This window comes from Bactrocera latifrons, unplaced genomic scaffold (assembly GCF_001853355.1).
Source record: "Bactrocera latifrons isolate USDA-ARS-PBARC rearing strain unplaced genomic scaffold, ASM185335v1 scaffold_238, whole genome shotgun sequence".
NCBI lineage: Eukaryota > Metazoa > Arthropoda > Insecta > Diptera > Tephritidae > Bactrocera > Bactrocera latifrons.
This window is the reverse complement of record NW_017535941.1, coordinates 1,700-17,562: the sequence shown is the minus strand read 5'-3', so window position 1 is coordinate 17,562 and position 15,863 is coordinate 1,700. Positions and strand designations below refer to the sequence as shown.

Below are 15,863 nucleotides of genomic sequence, written 5' to 3'. Positions count from 1 at the left end.
TATATTTTTTTTTTTTTTTGAATTTTCCACAGTCCACACAATTCGACGTCCAGCTTTAAAAAGGGCTCGTATATCGAACTCTCGAATGGCTCGCTGCGCCGTGTGGAGGATATGCGCACCGAGGATTTTATACAATGCGCCGAGCGCAGTCCACATCACCAGCTGATCGAGTCCACGGTGGTGAAAATTAACAACAATCCTTCGTCGCACACTGTCGTCATTGCATTTAGTTACGATCGCAATCAGTCGAAGGTAAGCTGACGCCAATGGCACACATGTTAATCGCAAATTATGTTGAAAGCCCATTTTATTGAGAGCGATAGCCGCTTAAGCGGTGTCTACGCCAATATAGAAGAAGAAGAATGTATGTAGTTGGCTAGGTCTATTTTGCGCTTTTATCAGAAGCGATAATATAGTTTCAAAAATAACTTTGCGTATTTTCCTCTAGTGTTGCTATTAACTTGAAGTTCATTGTTTTGATTACGGTTTTTATCTCTGATCGATCTGTTCGAAACAACCCAAGAACTCTTCCGAATTGCTAATGAGTATTATAAAATATTAATTTATATGTATGTGTATAGAGAGGGACTAACCGAAAAACTTCGATAAATGACATTATCTATCAATTCGATTAAAAATCGATAAGTACATAATATGATATCGATACTAGCCTAAAAACATCGATAATGGAAAAAATCGATAAGTTTAGAATATGATATCGATATTTTTTCTAAACTAGAATGCAAGGCATTTTTATTGTATCAAAAACCTAAAATCAACAGTTTTTTTATCGAATAAAGTAATCGAAAAAAGTCACGTTTTGGTCTACTATAATGTTGGCTTGCTTATATCGTCCATTTTCAATTCGATAAATACATAATTAATAGTATCAAGCAAAATTTCATATAAAATCGATAAACATAAAATATTATATCGATATATCGATCAACTTAATTACAACTACTACATTGCAGATCAGTGACTAAAGTAAATGCAACTTTATTATTAAAGAAAAAACTGTAAACTGTTGTTATCGAATAAACTTTTTGGTCTGTTGCAATGTTGGTCTGCTTACATAACTCGTTTTCAATTCGAAAAATATCGATAAATCACATAATCGAAAATATCGGATATAAAATCGATACATTTAGAATAAGAAATCGATATATAGACAATTTTATTTACAACTACAATGCAGATTAAAGACTAAAGTAAATTCAACTTTATTATTAAAGAAAAAACAGTAATCTACAGTTGTTATCGAATAAAGTCATCCAAAAAACACATTTACATTTTTGGTATCAATATAGCATATGGCTCCCATACAAACTGAAATCAAGTTCTTGTAAGGAAAGCCTTTTTATTTGGCAATTTATCCTCACGAAATTTGGCGTAAATTATTTTTCAAGCTAACAATACAATCTCCGAACAAATTGTCAAGTTATACAAACTGATCGCTCGAAATCACGTTCTTTACTTCTTTTTATTTATGAAGAGCATTATATGTAGCTTCGGTACATACAAAGTTAACGTACTTTTTTGTTCTTATATCCGTATATACACATACATAATTGAAGTGCACTAACATTACACTCCTTCTCTTCCAGGTCGACATGGAGGTCGCCACCGAACACCCGTTTTTCGTTTACGGCCAAGGCTGGGCATCCAGCAATCCCGAATTGACATACAAAGCTTTCGGTTTGAAGTGTCAACGCTTACAAGTCGGCGACATTTGTATTTCACTAACCAAACGCGAACCACCGAATATAAATATAAACAACAACAACAATATTATAAGTAGTAATAACAATAATAATAATAAGCATATGTATTCACACGACGCAACTGCAACAACAACAACAACACGCATGACAACAAATGAAAGCCATTGCCTGGAACGTGATCTCCAACCACTCGCATTGAGCGACAACGTGTATGCAGCGCATTTAAAAAGCGCCGGCCTATGCCCACCACCGCCCACTGCACCATACCCAACAATACGTGGCGCTCACGGGGGCACAGTACACTTTATGCCGCCACACCTGCTCGCCAATGCACCCGCCACACATCCAGCACCCTATGCACCCAACGAAACATACCCACACTTCCCGTTCCCCACGGCACCGGCGCAAGCAGCGGCCACAACTTTGCATAGCTCGCGTGCGCAACACGGCGATTTAACGTGCGCGGCGCAACCACCCACGAATTGCAGTACAAGGTCAGCGGACGATTGCGCCCAATCAGCAGCAGCAGCAGCAGCGGCGGCGGCTTCGGCAGCGTCAGCGTCTGCGCGCAAACGTCGCTGGTCGGCGCCGGAGAGTTTTTCCAACAGCGAAGATGAGGACGACGAAGCCGCGCGTTCGGGTGAATATCAACCACAGCCATTGCGGCAGAAATCGGCGCCGACAGCGGCGGTTAGCAGCAATTACAAGCCTTATATGCCAACGAATATGAATATGTCAGCGTCGGCGGCGGCGGCGGCCGGTCAATTAAACTGTGATTTTTCAACAAACTACAAATAGCAAAAGATCTCAATGTTGGCGTGTGAACTTCAAGTCAAGGCCTGACCTCGTGCGTCGTGCGTTGTATTTGGGAATCATCTCAATTTATATGCGCAAAATATTCAACAATACTGTATAATATATTATATATGCATATGTATGTATTAATGTGCTTTAAGTCGTGGATGTGTTAGCGCTAGGTGTGAGAAATGGCTTCGAAAAACATTTTTATATCAGTTTTAAATTGTTTCAAGTGGATTTTAGATTTTTATTGAATTTTATGTGGAAAAATATTCAAATCAGGTCATAAATGCGTATTTTAAAGCATCTTCGTACAATTTACCGTTTCAGCATCGGCCTTCAGTGTTTCAGTGTAGAAAAGAATCCATGACTTTACAACCGTTAATATTCGTATTTAGTAATATGCTTAGAGAAATTCATATTTATGCGAGTACGAAATTATTTGAGTATTGAAAATTTCGAGCTGTCAGCCATTTTGTCGCGTGTTTCACTAATTTTAAGCAAATATCTGTAAAAATAAATAGTTTATAGATGTATGTGTATGTACATAGTTTAAAACACACCAATATGCACATGTATAAATGTATATACATACATGAGTTATATAAGTATATAAAGAATATTCCAGGCGATATATACGATATGTATGTATGTAATACCATGTCAGACTGTACATTTGAAATTATAGCCATATATAAATGTAATATAATGTAGTTATTTGTAGTCATTTATATTTATATGCATACATACAAGCATACAAATAAGTTATTGCACACGAGCTTGTGCATGTTATGTAATTATTATTTGATTGTAATAAATTAAAAGCAAAAAAAAAAAAAAAACAATTTATGTAGTCCTGCAACAGTCACTGCAATAAAGACTAAGTTTTCAAATATATAAATATTGATGCGTACTTATTTTTAAAAAACAAGAAAAAATATTAATTACACTTCACAGTTGCATTTCTTTTAGCATAAAAGAGTATATAAAGGCATTTATTTTTGTTTTGGGCGATCAGTTTGTATGGCAGCTGTATCTTCTAGCGGTCTGATCTAAATATATACGGATATTATGGATTTACCCCTAACAATAAGTTATACCAAATTTCGTAAAGATATCTTATCAAATGAAGTAAGTTTTCCATACTCGAAGTCCATTTTTACCGATCAGTTTGTATAGTAGCTATATCTTAAAATGGTCTGATCCGAACAATATCTTCAAATATTATAACGCTGCCGTGGATAGTAATCTACGCAAAATTTCGTAAAGACATCTTATCAAATAAATATTTTGACCAATCAGTTCGTATGGCAGCTATATCTTAACGTAGTCCGATCCGAACAATATGTTCGAATATTATAGCGTTACCGTGAACTTTAATCTATGCAAAATTTCATGAAGATATCTTGTTAAATAAAAGAAGTTTTATATATAGCTTGTATGTGTATCTGCCCTTAAATTGTAATTATCTTGCAACGCTTATTATAACTGTGTCCAAGTTAAAAAAAAAAATCCAAACAAAATTTGACCACGATTAATGCGCTCTTAGTTTATTTGCTCTTAACGGTTTTATTAATATAACATTACCATAAACTCGATTTATTTTCCATAAATATAAGCGAAATAGTCAAAGTAAGTGGTTTTCACTGCCTCAATTACCATAACAAGATCACGCTTACCGAGACCACCGCTTGTGACATAAGCGCGTCCCTCGGTATTGCTTTGATATGTGGTGATTTTTACATGTGTAATGATGGCGCCAGTACCGCTGCTGGGATATTTCACGGTTACCGACAACGAAGTGGGTAAATCGTAATCATTTACTGCCGATTCGCTCCCTACAAGTCTGTCACCTAACGGCGCGAAAAATGAACAATATAAACGAGATTATGAACACAATTTCAAGTCTTACACACCATCCTCTCTACCGACACCCAAAGTATAAGTGATAATACTTCTGCCTCGTGGGTGCATCGCACGACCATTAATCATTTCTTGTTCTGATGATATGGTCGCTTTCATTTCCACAGCATTGGGATTTCGCTCCAAAATCCTATCCATCTCCTCAGGTGTAATCACCTGCATGATAACATTCTTTCCATCTTCTAATTGCTCTTGATGTATAACCGCTGCATTGGTAAGCAAGAGGCTGGACACTATAGCCAATAGGCCGATTAAGGCGACGCGCTCGCTCATATTAATACCAAAAGTACTTTCACAATTTTTAAGTTAATTTGCAATCACAATTAAATTAAGCGTCCTATTCGGTAAGCTTATATAGTCAGCGCAACGGATACGTACCGCTCCGAAAGTCTTTGTCTATGGAAGTTATCTTTCATGTTTCTTATCACATGACTACGCTTACATTTGATTTACCCACTGACATATGAAAATATGCAATACATCTTCGTTCTTGCAATGTACATATAATGTTGAAAGTTTAATTAAATTTTTAAATTGTGAGTATTATATCATTGATTCCTTTATATTGATATCTTTCTTATTGCGCCGGTGATAATACGCTTTCGTCATTTAACTCAAACTGTAGCAATAAATGTTTTAAATATTTTCGCTACATACATATGTACATACAGATATGCGTGATCCAACTATTTCTGAAATTGTAGTCAAAAGTATTTGGTCTTACGAAATTTAATGGGTGTCTTAATGTGCTTCTGCCAATCTGTATTTAACTATTGGACGACTTCCGATCAAATGATATTGACAATTCCTTAGACAGTCCGTCTTACTTAATCTGAGCTGACTCGAATTTTTATTCGACTACGGATTGTCAACTCGGTAGCATTCTTCAAAATTATTTCAGGAATATTTTCCACAACGACCACAATTTTCCCAATGATTAATCAAACTTCCGAAGCATGGTCCTCACAGCCATTAGCATTCCCAATATCCAAGACTACTTAACTACTGCCTTCGGAAGTTTTTGATGGAGTTGGTTTACCGGCTTCTTTGCTACTTCCGCTTCTTTGATGAACACGGAAAATATTTCCACGCAGTGAAAACTATTGTAGTTAAAACCAAAATTTTCCTGGAGTCCATATGGTGGCTGGGCCTTTATTAGGTGTTTCGCTTGTGTGTCTGCTTTATTATATAATACGTGAAATTAAAATTTTTAAAGTTGCGCGGATATACAGTTATGCAATTATTTTATGAACTGTCATTTCCTTTGATTGATGCAAGTCTTCCAGTTTAATTGAAAGTTTGATCCTCTCTACTGTGACAGCAATTAAAAGAAGTAAGCGATATAATATATATATAAACAGAAAACATAACATAAACAACAACATACATGTATTCATATTCATATATTACATATATGATTAAATACATGTTTTTCTTTGTTATTATCAACATTCAAATTCAAAATTATTTACATTCTAAACCGCCGTAATTCCAGCACACCCTGTGGTTCGTGTCTTTGACGATTATTTTTCGATAAAATTTCCAAGCAAAGCAATTATTTTATTAACATTCTTTCTAATTACCACTAAAATACAAAAAAAAAAGTGTTCTCCAAAAAATTATATAAGAAATATATATATATACTTTCCAATAAAAATTAAAATATTTACAAAGTAAAATCGTTTTTAAAATCGATAAGGATTCTTATCGCTATAATGTATCGAGTATAAGAATTCAAATTTATTTCCAAGAATTCATGAATTGGCATCGTAGTGTTCGCTCTAAAAATGGCTTCCACTAAAACATATGGTAGCACATTACCATACTTTTTTAATATAAATGACCTCAGCAAGCATTCATAAATAATGACAGTAATTTAAAGTAGTTTTTAAAAAAAATTTTGTTATAATTTATGCTTTAAAAGTGGTTAATGGCCAATTTTGTGAAAATTTAGATATTTTTTTACACATTGAATACCATCACATGTGGCAACCACAGTCGATATTTCGCATTTGTTGTTTTCGTGGCCTTATCTTGAATTGTCCTTTACATTGGTGTATTTTTCTGCGAAATAAATTGGAGCTATTATATTAGTAACTGTAAATTTCATAAAAAATAAGTATTTAAACGGATGAGTGATGAGCGTAGAATGCAGGATGTTCGATTGGGAGGTAATTAAAATATTTCATTTGTTTCGTTTTGTGTACATGTGCTGTATTCTAATTGTAACCTCATGCTTACCCGTCTCTTCTACAATTGTACGCCGTTCAGGTTCGGTCAACAACGTGCGGACACAGCCCCAACATAATCATTTGCCATTGGGCGAAAAGATGCCCACAGCAAAGATGCCCTCACTTATTGTTTCACATATGTACGGGGAAGACATGAAAATATCGAAAATATTGCGGCGTCTGCAATCAGAAAACAATGCGACAGCTGCATTGGAACTTTGCAACAAGTTGGAAATAGGTGTGCGGGCGCAACCAAATGCGACATACATATGCCGTAGCTTCGATTTACTAATGGAAAATATGATTACCGTGCTGAAACAATGTCCGGAAGAGTGTTTGGAAAAAGTAAGCACAATAATGGGACTGATGGGCTATATTAATCGCAATGATTTCCCAGTCTACAAAAATTATGTGATTAAAGCGTACCAATCGTGTAAATCGATACGAAAATATGTGATGCTTGCCTTGAAAACCACATTCAGGTAAATTTCTTTGAAATATTCCATTACTTTAGTTGTGATGCATTATTTTGTGCCACAGTTGCGATGCAGTTAATTTGGATTTAAGTGTGTACAGCGAACGCTTATTGGCAGTGCTAAAAGACTACTTGGAAAATGCTGAAATAGCCGAAATCTTTATAGCCGTCAGTGAGACAATTACAGAATTTTCAAAACATTACAAGCGCGCTTTCGAAGTACATTTCATGGATATTGTCGACATTATTGTCGGTTGGCATTTAGAGGTCGAACAGCCGGCAAACCTTAAATTACACTGTTCCGTTGCATTGCAACAATTTGCGCCATATTTTCTGAAAGAATTGGATTTTACATTTCGGTTATTGGGACAATTTTTAGAGGACATCGTGGCATTGGGTGATGAAATTTCGCATGCCCCATCACCAACAGACTCGCTAAGTGGCGAGGTAGACGCAAAAAATCAACAAAACAAAGTAGAACTTCGTATCGGTTGCTTTATTGGTGCATTCAACTCAATTTTGAAAACCTTAGCGAATCGCGTCGAATTTGTTGGCATGATTGTGGGACATAGTATTGTGAATGAAGCGGCAATGACAATATCCAAAACAGCTGAACAAACGCTAACAATGACATTAGCAAGTGAAGATACCATAATGAATATTAATGACTTTTTCTGTCTACTCTACACGAACAGTTACGATATTATTAATATGGTGAATATAGAAGAGTTAATAGCGCTACAAATGAAACAACTGAATTTCTTTAGTGATGCACCTAAGCAAAGTTTACTTTACCTGATACTTTGCGTGTTTCGGCAGCTGCGCACACAACTGCCACTATCTACCGTCACTTTGGTGTTTGAAACCACACACAATCCGCTGGCCACCATCAAGTTCACCAGTAACGACAAGCTGCGACGCCTCTTTCTGAAGGTGTACCACGAAATTTTAATGATAAAAAATGTGCCATTACTACAGGAGACCTATCGCCATGTGACCGCCGATATGTATAACGCAATAGAGACGCTGGAAGCATATGACGACGATACCGCTGCTGGTCAAATCAGTAAGGTGTTGCGCGCTGAGGCAACACTTAATTTTTATCTGACCGCTTTGTCGGCCTTGGCCACACAAACATCGTCCATCATCAGCATGTACGCGTTATATCCTTCGATTTTGGAGCTATTAATTACGAATTGCAAGGCGGGTGCTACACACTTGTGGCTACGCCATCCGACATTGCATAACGCGTTGCTCAGTGTGCTTGTCGTGCACTGCCAGAAGAATCACAATTTTCGGCCGACATCGCGTTTACTTAGGGAACCACTTTTTGCGCCGAAACACGCATTGGACGAAAACAACTCACCCACATCGGAGAATTTCAGTTTGATTTTACAATTTCTCGCTGGCATTTTGAGCGCTGCGAATGATTTAAACGTGACTAATCTGAATTTGTTGCTCGACTGGTTGAGCTGCATACTCACCGAGTGCCGTGAAAATGCCGCTGTGCTACAACAACACGCCAACTTCATCATCATTTGCAAGTCCATAAGTCAAGCCGTGTTCGCGTCCTCAATCAAATGCGCCAAATGCATGGAAATCGTGCTCAACTATGCCACCGTCAATGGCGAAGTCTTGGCATATTTCCGCCAAGCGGCAGTAATTATGCTGGACGCCAATGATGCCCGCGTACGTAGCGCTTACACAAGCATACTTGGTAAGTTACCCCTAACCATCTGTCTAACGTCTGATGTCATAAGCAGTGACATTGGCGTGCGCAAATCGGAACTCAACGATCTAATGCAGTGGTATCGCTCCACCGCATACAATGCGCCGTTGCGAAACAAGTACTTCAAACCGTTTCTCGAGCGCTTGGAAAGCGACACCACCTGTGGTGATTACGAACCGCTCTGTCAATATGCCGCTGAGGTTTTCGCCAAGTGTTGGGTGGCGCGTTCACGTGAGAACTGCGCGTCCTACGAGTCCGCAGCCAGACGTAGTTGCAGCGCCTTAGCGCTTTGGTTAGAGTACGAAGCGGCGCGCCAATGTGTACGCAATAAGTTACGCACTACGATTGGTAAACCGCAAGAGACATTCCTCGCCATAGAGGCCGTCATCTCAAAGTATGCGCGTATATTGTCGACAAAGAGCGGTTTGGCAAATGTGTGCACGGCGCGCAAAGTGACGCTGCCGCATTTGATGTCACTACAACGTAATACACGCCTGTTGCTCGGATTTATCGATAGTTTGGAGAAGCATATCTATAATGCGGCTGAAGGTACCGCCTTCGCCATACCGGCGCTTGAGAAGCCCATTAAAACATTTTTCCGCATCAACGCGCACACTTGCAATGAGTGGCTGAATCGCATACGACCGAGCGTTAATCTGATTGCAATGCACAGCATGATGCCCGAACTGGTCATACGCAATGCCGAGGTAAGTGGAATGCGAAAACTTTTACAATGATTTTTCTGACAAGCTATACTTCCTTGTAGGTCATACTGCGCATGGATAAACTGAGCGACGTGCAGTTGGATCATACTGTAATCATGCTAGTATGGGCCTTACTCTGCGCCGACGAGTCTTCCACGCTGCAAGGTCTCTACATATGGTTGAAAACGAAGCATCCAAGAGCCGCTAAGCGCTGCGTTTGGATTTTGTATGCTGCCGAGCAAGCTGCCGGGCATAAAGAACAAGCCGCTGATAGCTATGAAGCGTTTCTCGTCGAGCAGGAGTTGAATTTGGATGCGCGCAGCAAGGATTTTGTTGTTGACCAGTTGATTTACTGCTTGTACTACACCAGTCAGTGGGCGCGTTGTCGTCGCATACATGCGCGTTATAAAAACGGCGAAAAGCCAGACGACATACACTACGAATTAGCCGAGGCGCTCGTGGATGATTACGAGAGTGAGGCCAGTCGTAGTGTCGCGCTGCAAAACGCTATTATGGATTTGACAAGTTGGTCGCCTAACACCAGTGCGGACGGTGAAACATCCGCGCCGGCGCCAGAAACATTTTCCTACTACCACATTACGCAGCAACTACAAGACGCTTGCGTTGCACATGCGTTTAAATGGGACGCGATGTCGACGCCGCCGCTTAGCGAAGACGTGCAGGCGTGTATATGCAGCGGTGTGCAAGAGTTGCCCTATCACAATCGCATGCGCGTGGGTGAGCATCGCAACGCGCTCACCGATATGCTCATACTCAATCATGTGGCGCAAAAGTTGACTTGCGCGCAGAGCATGTATACCGAACGCATGCATGATATGCGCAATACGAACGATACAGAGAAATCAACATTTCTACTGAAATCCTTAATGTGGACGCTCTTGTTCGAGCAGCGCTTGGGCGCGTCGGCGGATGCTGCGCGTCATTATGCGCTGTACTTGGACGTAGCGAATAGCGCGCGTCGCGAAGGCAACGGCACCTTTTGTCGCGCTATGTTGCAGCGTTTTTTCCGTCTGAAAGGCTTTGATGAATCGCTCTCGGAGGTGGCACGCATGTTGCGCGAGAATGAGTACACTGTGAGCGTACATGATGCGGATTTGGTGCGCGGCTTTAGCGAATTAGCGAAGTGTTCCTACGTCAATTCGGCCAATCAAATGAATGCCATCAGCCTGGGCGCTGCCTACTGTACACAAATCATACAACAAGTACAAGACCAACCGCATGCCACATATCCGCCGAGCAGCGCTGACATGCTACTCACATTAGCCGATTGGTTGTCACCGCGCGTCACGGGCGCTACAACCGGTCACAACGCGAGCGGCCCACCAGTGCCCAATAACAATGTGAACGCCGCCTTGGCTTTGACGGAAATGCAAGAATTGCTGCAACATTTGCCCGACGTGACGGTGCATTTGGTGAAAGAGAGCGCCGACGATGCGGTTAGTACGCTCATACCACCGGCGGAGAAAGCCATCGGGAAGCTCATCAACGCCAGCATCTGTCAGTCGAGCAATTCGAGTGATGCCTGGTTCGCCTACGGCAATTGGTGCTATCGCTGGGGCAAACGTCTGATGGAAGCTAAGAATACGACGGAAATGAAAAGCGGTCTGCCGCAACGCGATATGCAAGCGATACGCGAAGTGCTGGGCGGCAGCGTCAGCGATGAGGCCATCAACCGGGTGGTGAGCGTGCTAAATGGTCAGCAGTTGAGCAATATCGATGCAGAGGAAGATATCGAAAAAAGTGAACTCAGTTCCAGCGAACTAATCGAGCAGGCGTTGCGCCGCGTCGACATCTTAGCCGATAAGCCGTCGGAGCAAATAGCAAGCATCATAAAGATATGGCGGCAGGCACATCGCAGCGTTTATGTGTACTATGAAATGGCAACGAAAGCTTATTTCAATTATCTATCCATCGGCGCGTCGCAATTGGAGGCGAAGAACACGCTGAGCGATTGTACGCCCGTCACCGTTACGTTGCGCTTGCTGCGCTTGATTGTCAAATATGCCGCGGGTCTGCAGGATGTGCTGGAGGAGGGTTTGCGCACCACACCGCTGCGTCCCTGGAAGGTCATCATACCGCAGCTCTTCAGTCGACTCAATCATCATGAGCCATATGTGCGTAAGAGCGTCGCGGATCTACTCTGCCGCTTGGCGGAGGATCGTCCGCATTTGATTATATTCCCTGCCGTGGTGGGCGCACATCAGGAATCAAAAGAGTCTACGCTACCGTTCCTTGGCAATACATTAAAGGACGCCAATGCTGGCAACAACAAAGAGCAAAAGTCTAGCACGCAGCTGTCGAATTGTTTCCGTTCGTTGCTGCAAACGCTGTCACAGCAAGCGCCAGACACTGTTGCGCATGTGCAGCTGCTGGTGAAGGAATTGAAGCGCGTCACATTATTATGGGAGGAATACTGGGTGCATTCACTCTCACAATTGTACAGTGAATATGCGGCACTGTTCAATGCGCTGGAAGCGGAATTAAAGAAGGCCGGCGGTACAGCGTCAGAGAAAATAATCGCAAAGTACGCGACTTTGATGAATCACGTGGTCTTTGATATGCAGCGCATTGCCGCGGTTACCTCAAAATCAGCTGACACCAATTACGAACGTAACTTCCAAGAGCGCTACAGCGCGCTGATCGCCAGCACAATAAATGAGCTGAATCAGCCCTTTAATCCGACCAAACCGTTCGACGGCTGGATGCGCATCAAGCAGTTGTATGGTGTTTTCCAGCAGCGCTCGCTGCGCGGCTACGCGTCCACACTTAAGATCGCCGATCTCAGTCCGGTGTTGGAGAATATGCGCAATACGGCCATATCCATGCCGGGCGTCGACACCTACGCCAAGGAACCGGTCTACATAAAGTCGGTAGACAGCGCGGTACATATTTTACCAACCAAAACGAAACCGAAAAAGTTGGCTTTTTACGGCAGCGACGGACGCAAGTACACCTATCTGTTTAAGGGCTTGGAAGATCTGCATTTGGACGAGCGTATAATGCAGTTCCTTTCGATCTCGAATTCTATGATGGCGCGCGCCAATATGGGCGTGGACTCGTTGCAGCGCGCACGTGCCTTCAAAGCACACCACTACTCTGTCATACCGCTGGGCTCACAATCCGGTCTAATCAGTTGGGTTGATGGTGTGACGCCGCTCTTTGCCATCTATAAGAAGTGGCAACAGCGTGATGCTGCCTTAAAACAACAACAAAAGGAACGTCAAAATACACAGCAAGCTGGCGTGCAATCAACAGAAGTCGCACCAGCTGCCACGCGTCCATCCGAGCTGTTCTACAGCAAATTGACGCCGTTGTTGGCGGAGCAAGGCATGAAAATCACCGATCCACGTAAACAGTGGCCACTTGCCATATTGCGTCGCGTGCTGGAGGAGTTAATCAAGGAGACGCCGCGTGATTTACTCGCCAAAGAGTTGTGGTGCTTCGCGAATACGGCGGCCGATTGGCGCGCCTCGGTGCGCAATTATTCGCTCTCCATGTCGGTAATGTCCGTTATTGGCTATGTGATCGGCCTGGGCGATCGCCACTTGGACAATGTACTGATCAACTTGACTTCGGGCGAAATCGTGCATATCGATTATAATGTGTGCTTCGAGAAGGGTAAAACACTGCGTGTGCCCGAGAAGGTGCCATTCCGCATGACACCCAATTTAGAGGAAGCCTTGGGTATAACCGGTATTGAGGTAAGTTTGAAATATTGATTGTAAATATATTTTTAAACCAAGTTTTTTTTTTTATATATAAAATATTATAATTCTCAACTGATTCATGAAGATTTTAATATGATTTAGTCGATAAATTGAAATCATATGTTTTTACAAAACCAAAGTTCTTGAAACGTAAGTCTAGACAGGGTCTCCTGTTTAGACACAAATATTTACATATCACCTTATTTCTTCGAAACTCAGCCACTCTTAGTACTTTTCCTGAAAAAATCTTTAAATTACCCGAAACAGTTTCCATCTCCACCGCACAACGATTATTTCAACGTTTTCGTTCTGGCGTAGAGGTGGTCGAAGATGCGCCACGCTCCTGAAGGCCTGTCGTCGAAAATTGCGATAAAATCGCTGAATTGGTCGAAAAAGACCGGCATAGTAGGAGCCGTAGCATCGGCCAAGAGCTGGGCGTGAGTCATCAAAAAAAATTTTATGAACAATTAAAAATTCAATAAAAAATACCGCAAGACTTTTTTGACAACCTATTATTATTGAGAGTTACTAGAAAAACATGCATTCGGCAAGTTTAGCCATCTTAATAGCAGCCGCTTTTGCCTGAAATACACTGAAATGGCTTTTAACCAAAAGCTAAGCTTTTGAGGAGGGTCACCTTATAGAAAAGTTCCACCTTCCTTTCTTGCTTTGTTCCATCCATAAAAAAGCTCACTGCGCCATTTCTTCAGCGACTCCTACTCACATCCTGCGCCGGTATGTGTTCAGAAAAAAAAAAACTGTCCCGAGTAGCCTCTGGACGCAGTGATCCCAGTATTTAATCCCTCAGACAATATTCTCGCAGTAAAATTTGCCTCGATACCAATAATTTACGGACTTTTACAACAATTGAGCATGATTGCCTCTAAACAATCTGGGCCTTGTTTGTCTTATAAATCCTCACAGGAATTTTCAAATCGTGTAAATCACGTATAAGCTTGAGTTCGACTCATACAATCAGTTTTTGAGTATTTAGCAATTTCCAAAATTCTCAACCGGACTTTCTGAAATCAGTTGTTTGCTTTTTTTTATATCCTGAACGAGTATATTAAGTTTGCCACGAAGTTTGTAATATCCAGAAGAAGGCTTCTGAACGATCAAAATCAAGTCCTTATACAGAAGACTTTTGTACTTGCCACGACTTTTTTTTCCGAAATGCGTCAGAGATTATTGCTCGAAACAACGGTATGATCCCCGAACAGATCGTTCAGATCGGACCGCGGTGGAATATAGCGGCTACATATATAAATGTGGAAAACTTCGAAATAATTTTTGCGGTTAGTATAAAGCTGCCATACAAACTGACCGATCAAAGTCAAGTTGTTTCTTGTCAACGTTTCTTGATTTTTAATATATTTAATAAGTTGAATAGTGTGATTTTTTTTTTAAATTTATTTATTATAATGATTTTTGCTTTAGTACAATTGTTTATTCAAAGCTCTGAGGATAGAATATAATTTTCCACTTAATTAATGAAAATAATCACTTCTCTTCTGTATTAGATAATTCTTTTCGATTTTTTATAGTTGTTGGTAATTTTTCTTTTTTCCATTTTTTTTTTTTTTTTTGTTATTATTAAATAATACTCCTACCCTATATTGGCGCTTCGCCTCAGTCAAGTCTGCACTCCTTCACTTTCACTCTTCCTTCCTTCAATTCTTCATTGTTCAGCCCACTAAATCCAATTGCGTCGTTATGTTTGACTGGCTCAGCCGCGGGTATTGGTATAACGGATATTGTTAGTGTACTATGCCGTCGCGGAGAGCTGTGTACTGAGTCCGCGCTACACACGATCAAATCCATATTATGCGGCTTGCTGCGATTCGGATTTTTACAACGCAACAAACGCCAATAGGCGCGTCGAAATTTTGTATTCTTCCAGCAATAGATCACCGGATTCAGTGCTGAATTGAACATGGCCAACGAGAAGGCCATTTTGTAGAGGATCAAGGATATATTGTAGGTACTGAATAGCTCCATGCAAACGACAATGAAATATGTCAGCCAGCAAATGGAGAAGCAGCCCATAATGAAAATCACAACCTGTGAATAAATAGTGAATTTAATAGTTTATTAGTAATATGCATAAATGCTGTGCGCAAAAAATAGTAAGACTTTCTAATTTAAATTTATCGTGAAAACCCATTCAGCGAAATTTTTTATGCGCAATCAAATTTTTGGTGCCGAATCGATCAGATGTTGCAAAAGGTCTTCGGTGATAATCGGCCATCGAATTTAACTGATAATCAACACGTCAATAAAATAACGCAATTGGTGCTTGACAATCGATGAATAACAGCCAGAGATATTACTGGCATCGTTGGAATATCGGAAAGATCAGTGAAAACCATTTTGAAAGATCGCTTGGGCCTAAGAAAAATTAAAGCACGATTGGTTCCAAAGTCCTTCAATTTCTTTTTTTGAAAAAACAGCGTTGCGTTAATGTCTGTGAAACTATGCTTTTCGACTACCAGGATGTCATGAAACGCATTGTTACTGGCGATGAGTCTTGGATCTATGCTTACGACTCGGA

At 40.9% G+C, this 15,863-nt stretch overlaps 4 protein-coding genes across 7 annotated transcripts in view; 2 read left to right on the top strand and 2 right to left on the bottom strand.

Annotated features, from left to right (window-relative positions):
• LOC108969029 (ataxin-1) overlaps positions 1 to 3,373 on the top strand; it is a 39,075-nt gene extending 35,702 nt beyond the window's left edge. For all 4 annotated transcript variants that reach the window (XM_018933496.1, XM_018933495.1, XM_018933498.1 and 1 more), the window contains 2 exons: positions 33 to 252; positions 1,608 to 3,373. In XM_018933496.1, the coding sequence (XP_018789041.1) occupies positions 33 to 252; positions 1,608 to 2,522 (1,135 nt within the window). In that variant the 3' untranslated portion in view covers positions 2,523 to 3,373. The remainder of the gene's footprint in view (positions 1 to 32; positions 253 to 1,607) is intronic.
• A 669-nt stretch (positions 3,374 to 4,042) lies between these two features.
• On the bottom strand, positions 4,043 to 4,932 carry LOC108969017. The gene is made up of 2 exons (XM_018933472.1): positions 4,439 to 4,932; positions 4,043 to 4,375 (listed from the first exon to the last, which is right to left on the bottom strand). Exons 1-2 carry the CDS (start codon positions 4,716 to 4,718, stop codon positions 4,122 to 4,124), a joined length of 534 nt encoding a protein of 177 aa, XP_018789017.1. The 5' UTR covers positions 4,719 to 4,932; the 3' UTR covers positions 4,043 to 4,121.
• A 1,547-nt stretch (positions 4,933 to 6,479) lies between these two features.
• On the top strand, positions 6,480 to 13,306 carry LOC108969028 (serine/threonine-protein kinase Smg1; the record flags this gene model as incomplete). The annotated part of the gene is given in 4 exon segments (XM_018933493.1): positions 6,480 to 6,616; positions 6,717 to 7,158; positions 7,217 to 9,587; positions 9,647 to 13,306. Coding segments are annotated over 4 exon segments (6,513 nt in total), but the record flags the coding sequence as incomplete, so codon positions are not given.
• A 1,494-nt stretch (positions 13,307 to 14,800) lies between these two features.
• LOC108969018 (5-hydroxytryptamine receptor 4) lies at positions 14,801 to 15,370 on the bottom strand. The gene has a single exon (XM_018933473.1). It carries the CDS (start codon positions 15,356 to 15,358, stop codon positions 14,942 to 14,944), a length of 417 nt encoding a protein of 138 aa, XP_018789018.1. The 5' UTR covers positions 15,359 to 15,370; the 3' UTR covers positions 14,801 to 14,941.
• Between the last annotated feature and the right edge of the window lie 493 nt (positions 15,371 to 15,863).

What these genes read in the sequence shown, in the direction of transcription:
- LOC108969017 (XM_018933472.1), bottom strand. Translation starts at nt 4,718, where the DNA reads ATGAGCGAGCGCGTCGCCTTAATCGGCCTATTGGCTATAGTGTCCAGC. An exon ending in GGGTGTCGGTAGAGAGGATG is followed by an intron (nt 4,376 to 4,438) that starts GTGTGTAAGACT and finishes TCGCGCCGTTAG; the next exon opens with GTGACAGACTTGTAGGGAGC.
- LOC108969018 (XM_018933473.1), bottom strand. Translation starts at nt 15,358, where the DNA reads ATGGGCTGCTTCTCCATTTGCTGGCTGACATATTTCATTGTCGTTTGC.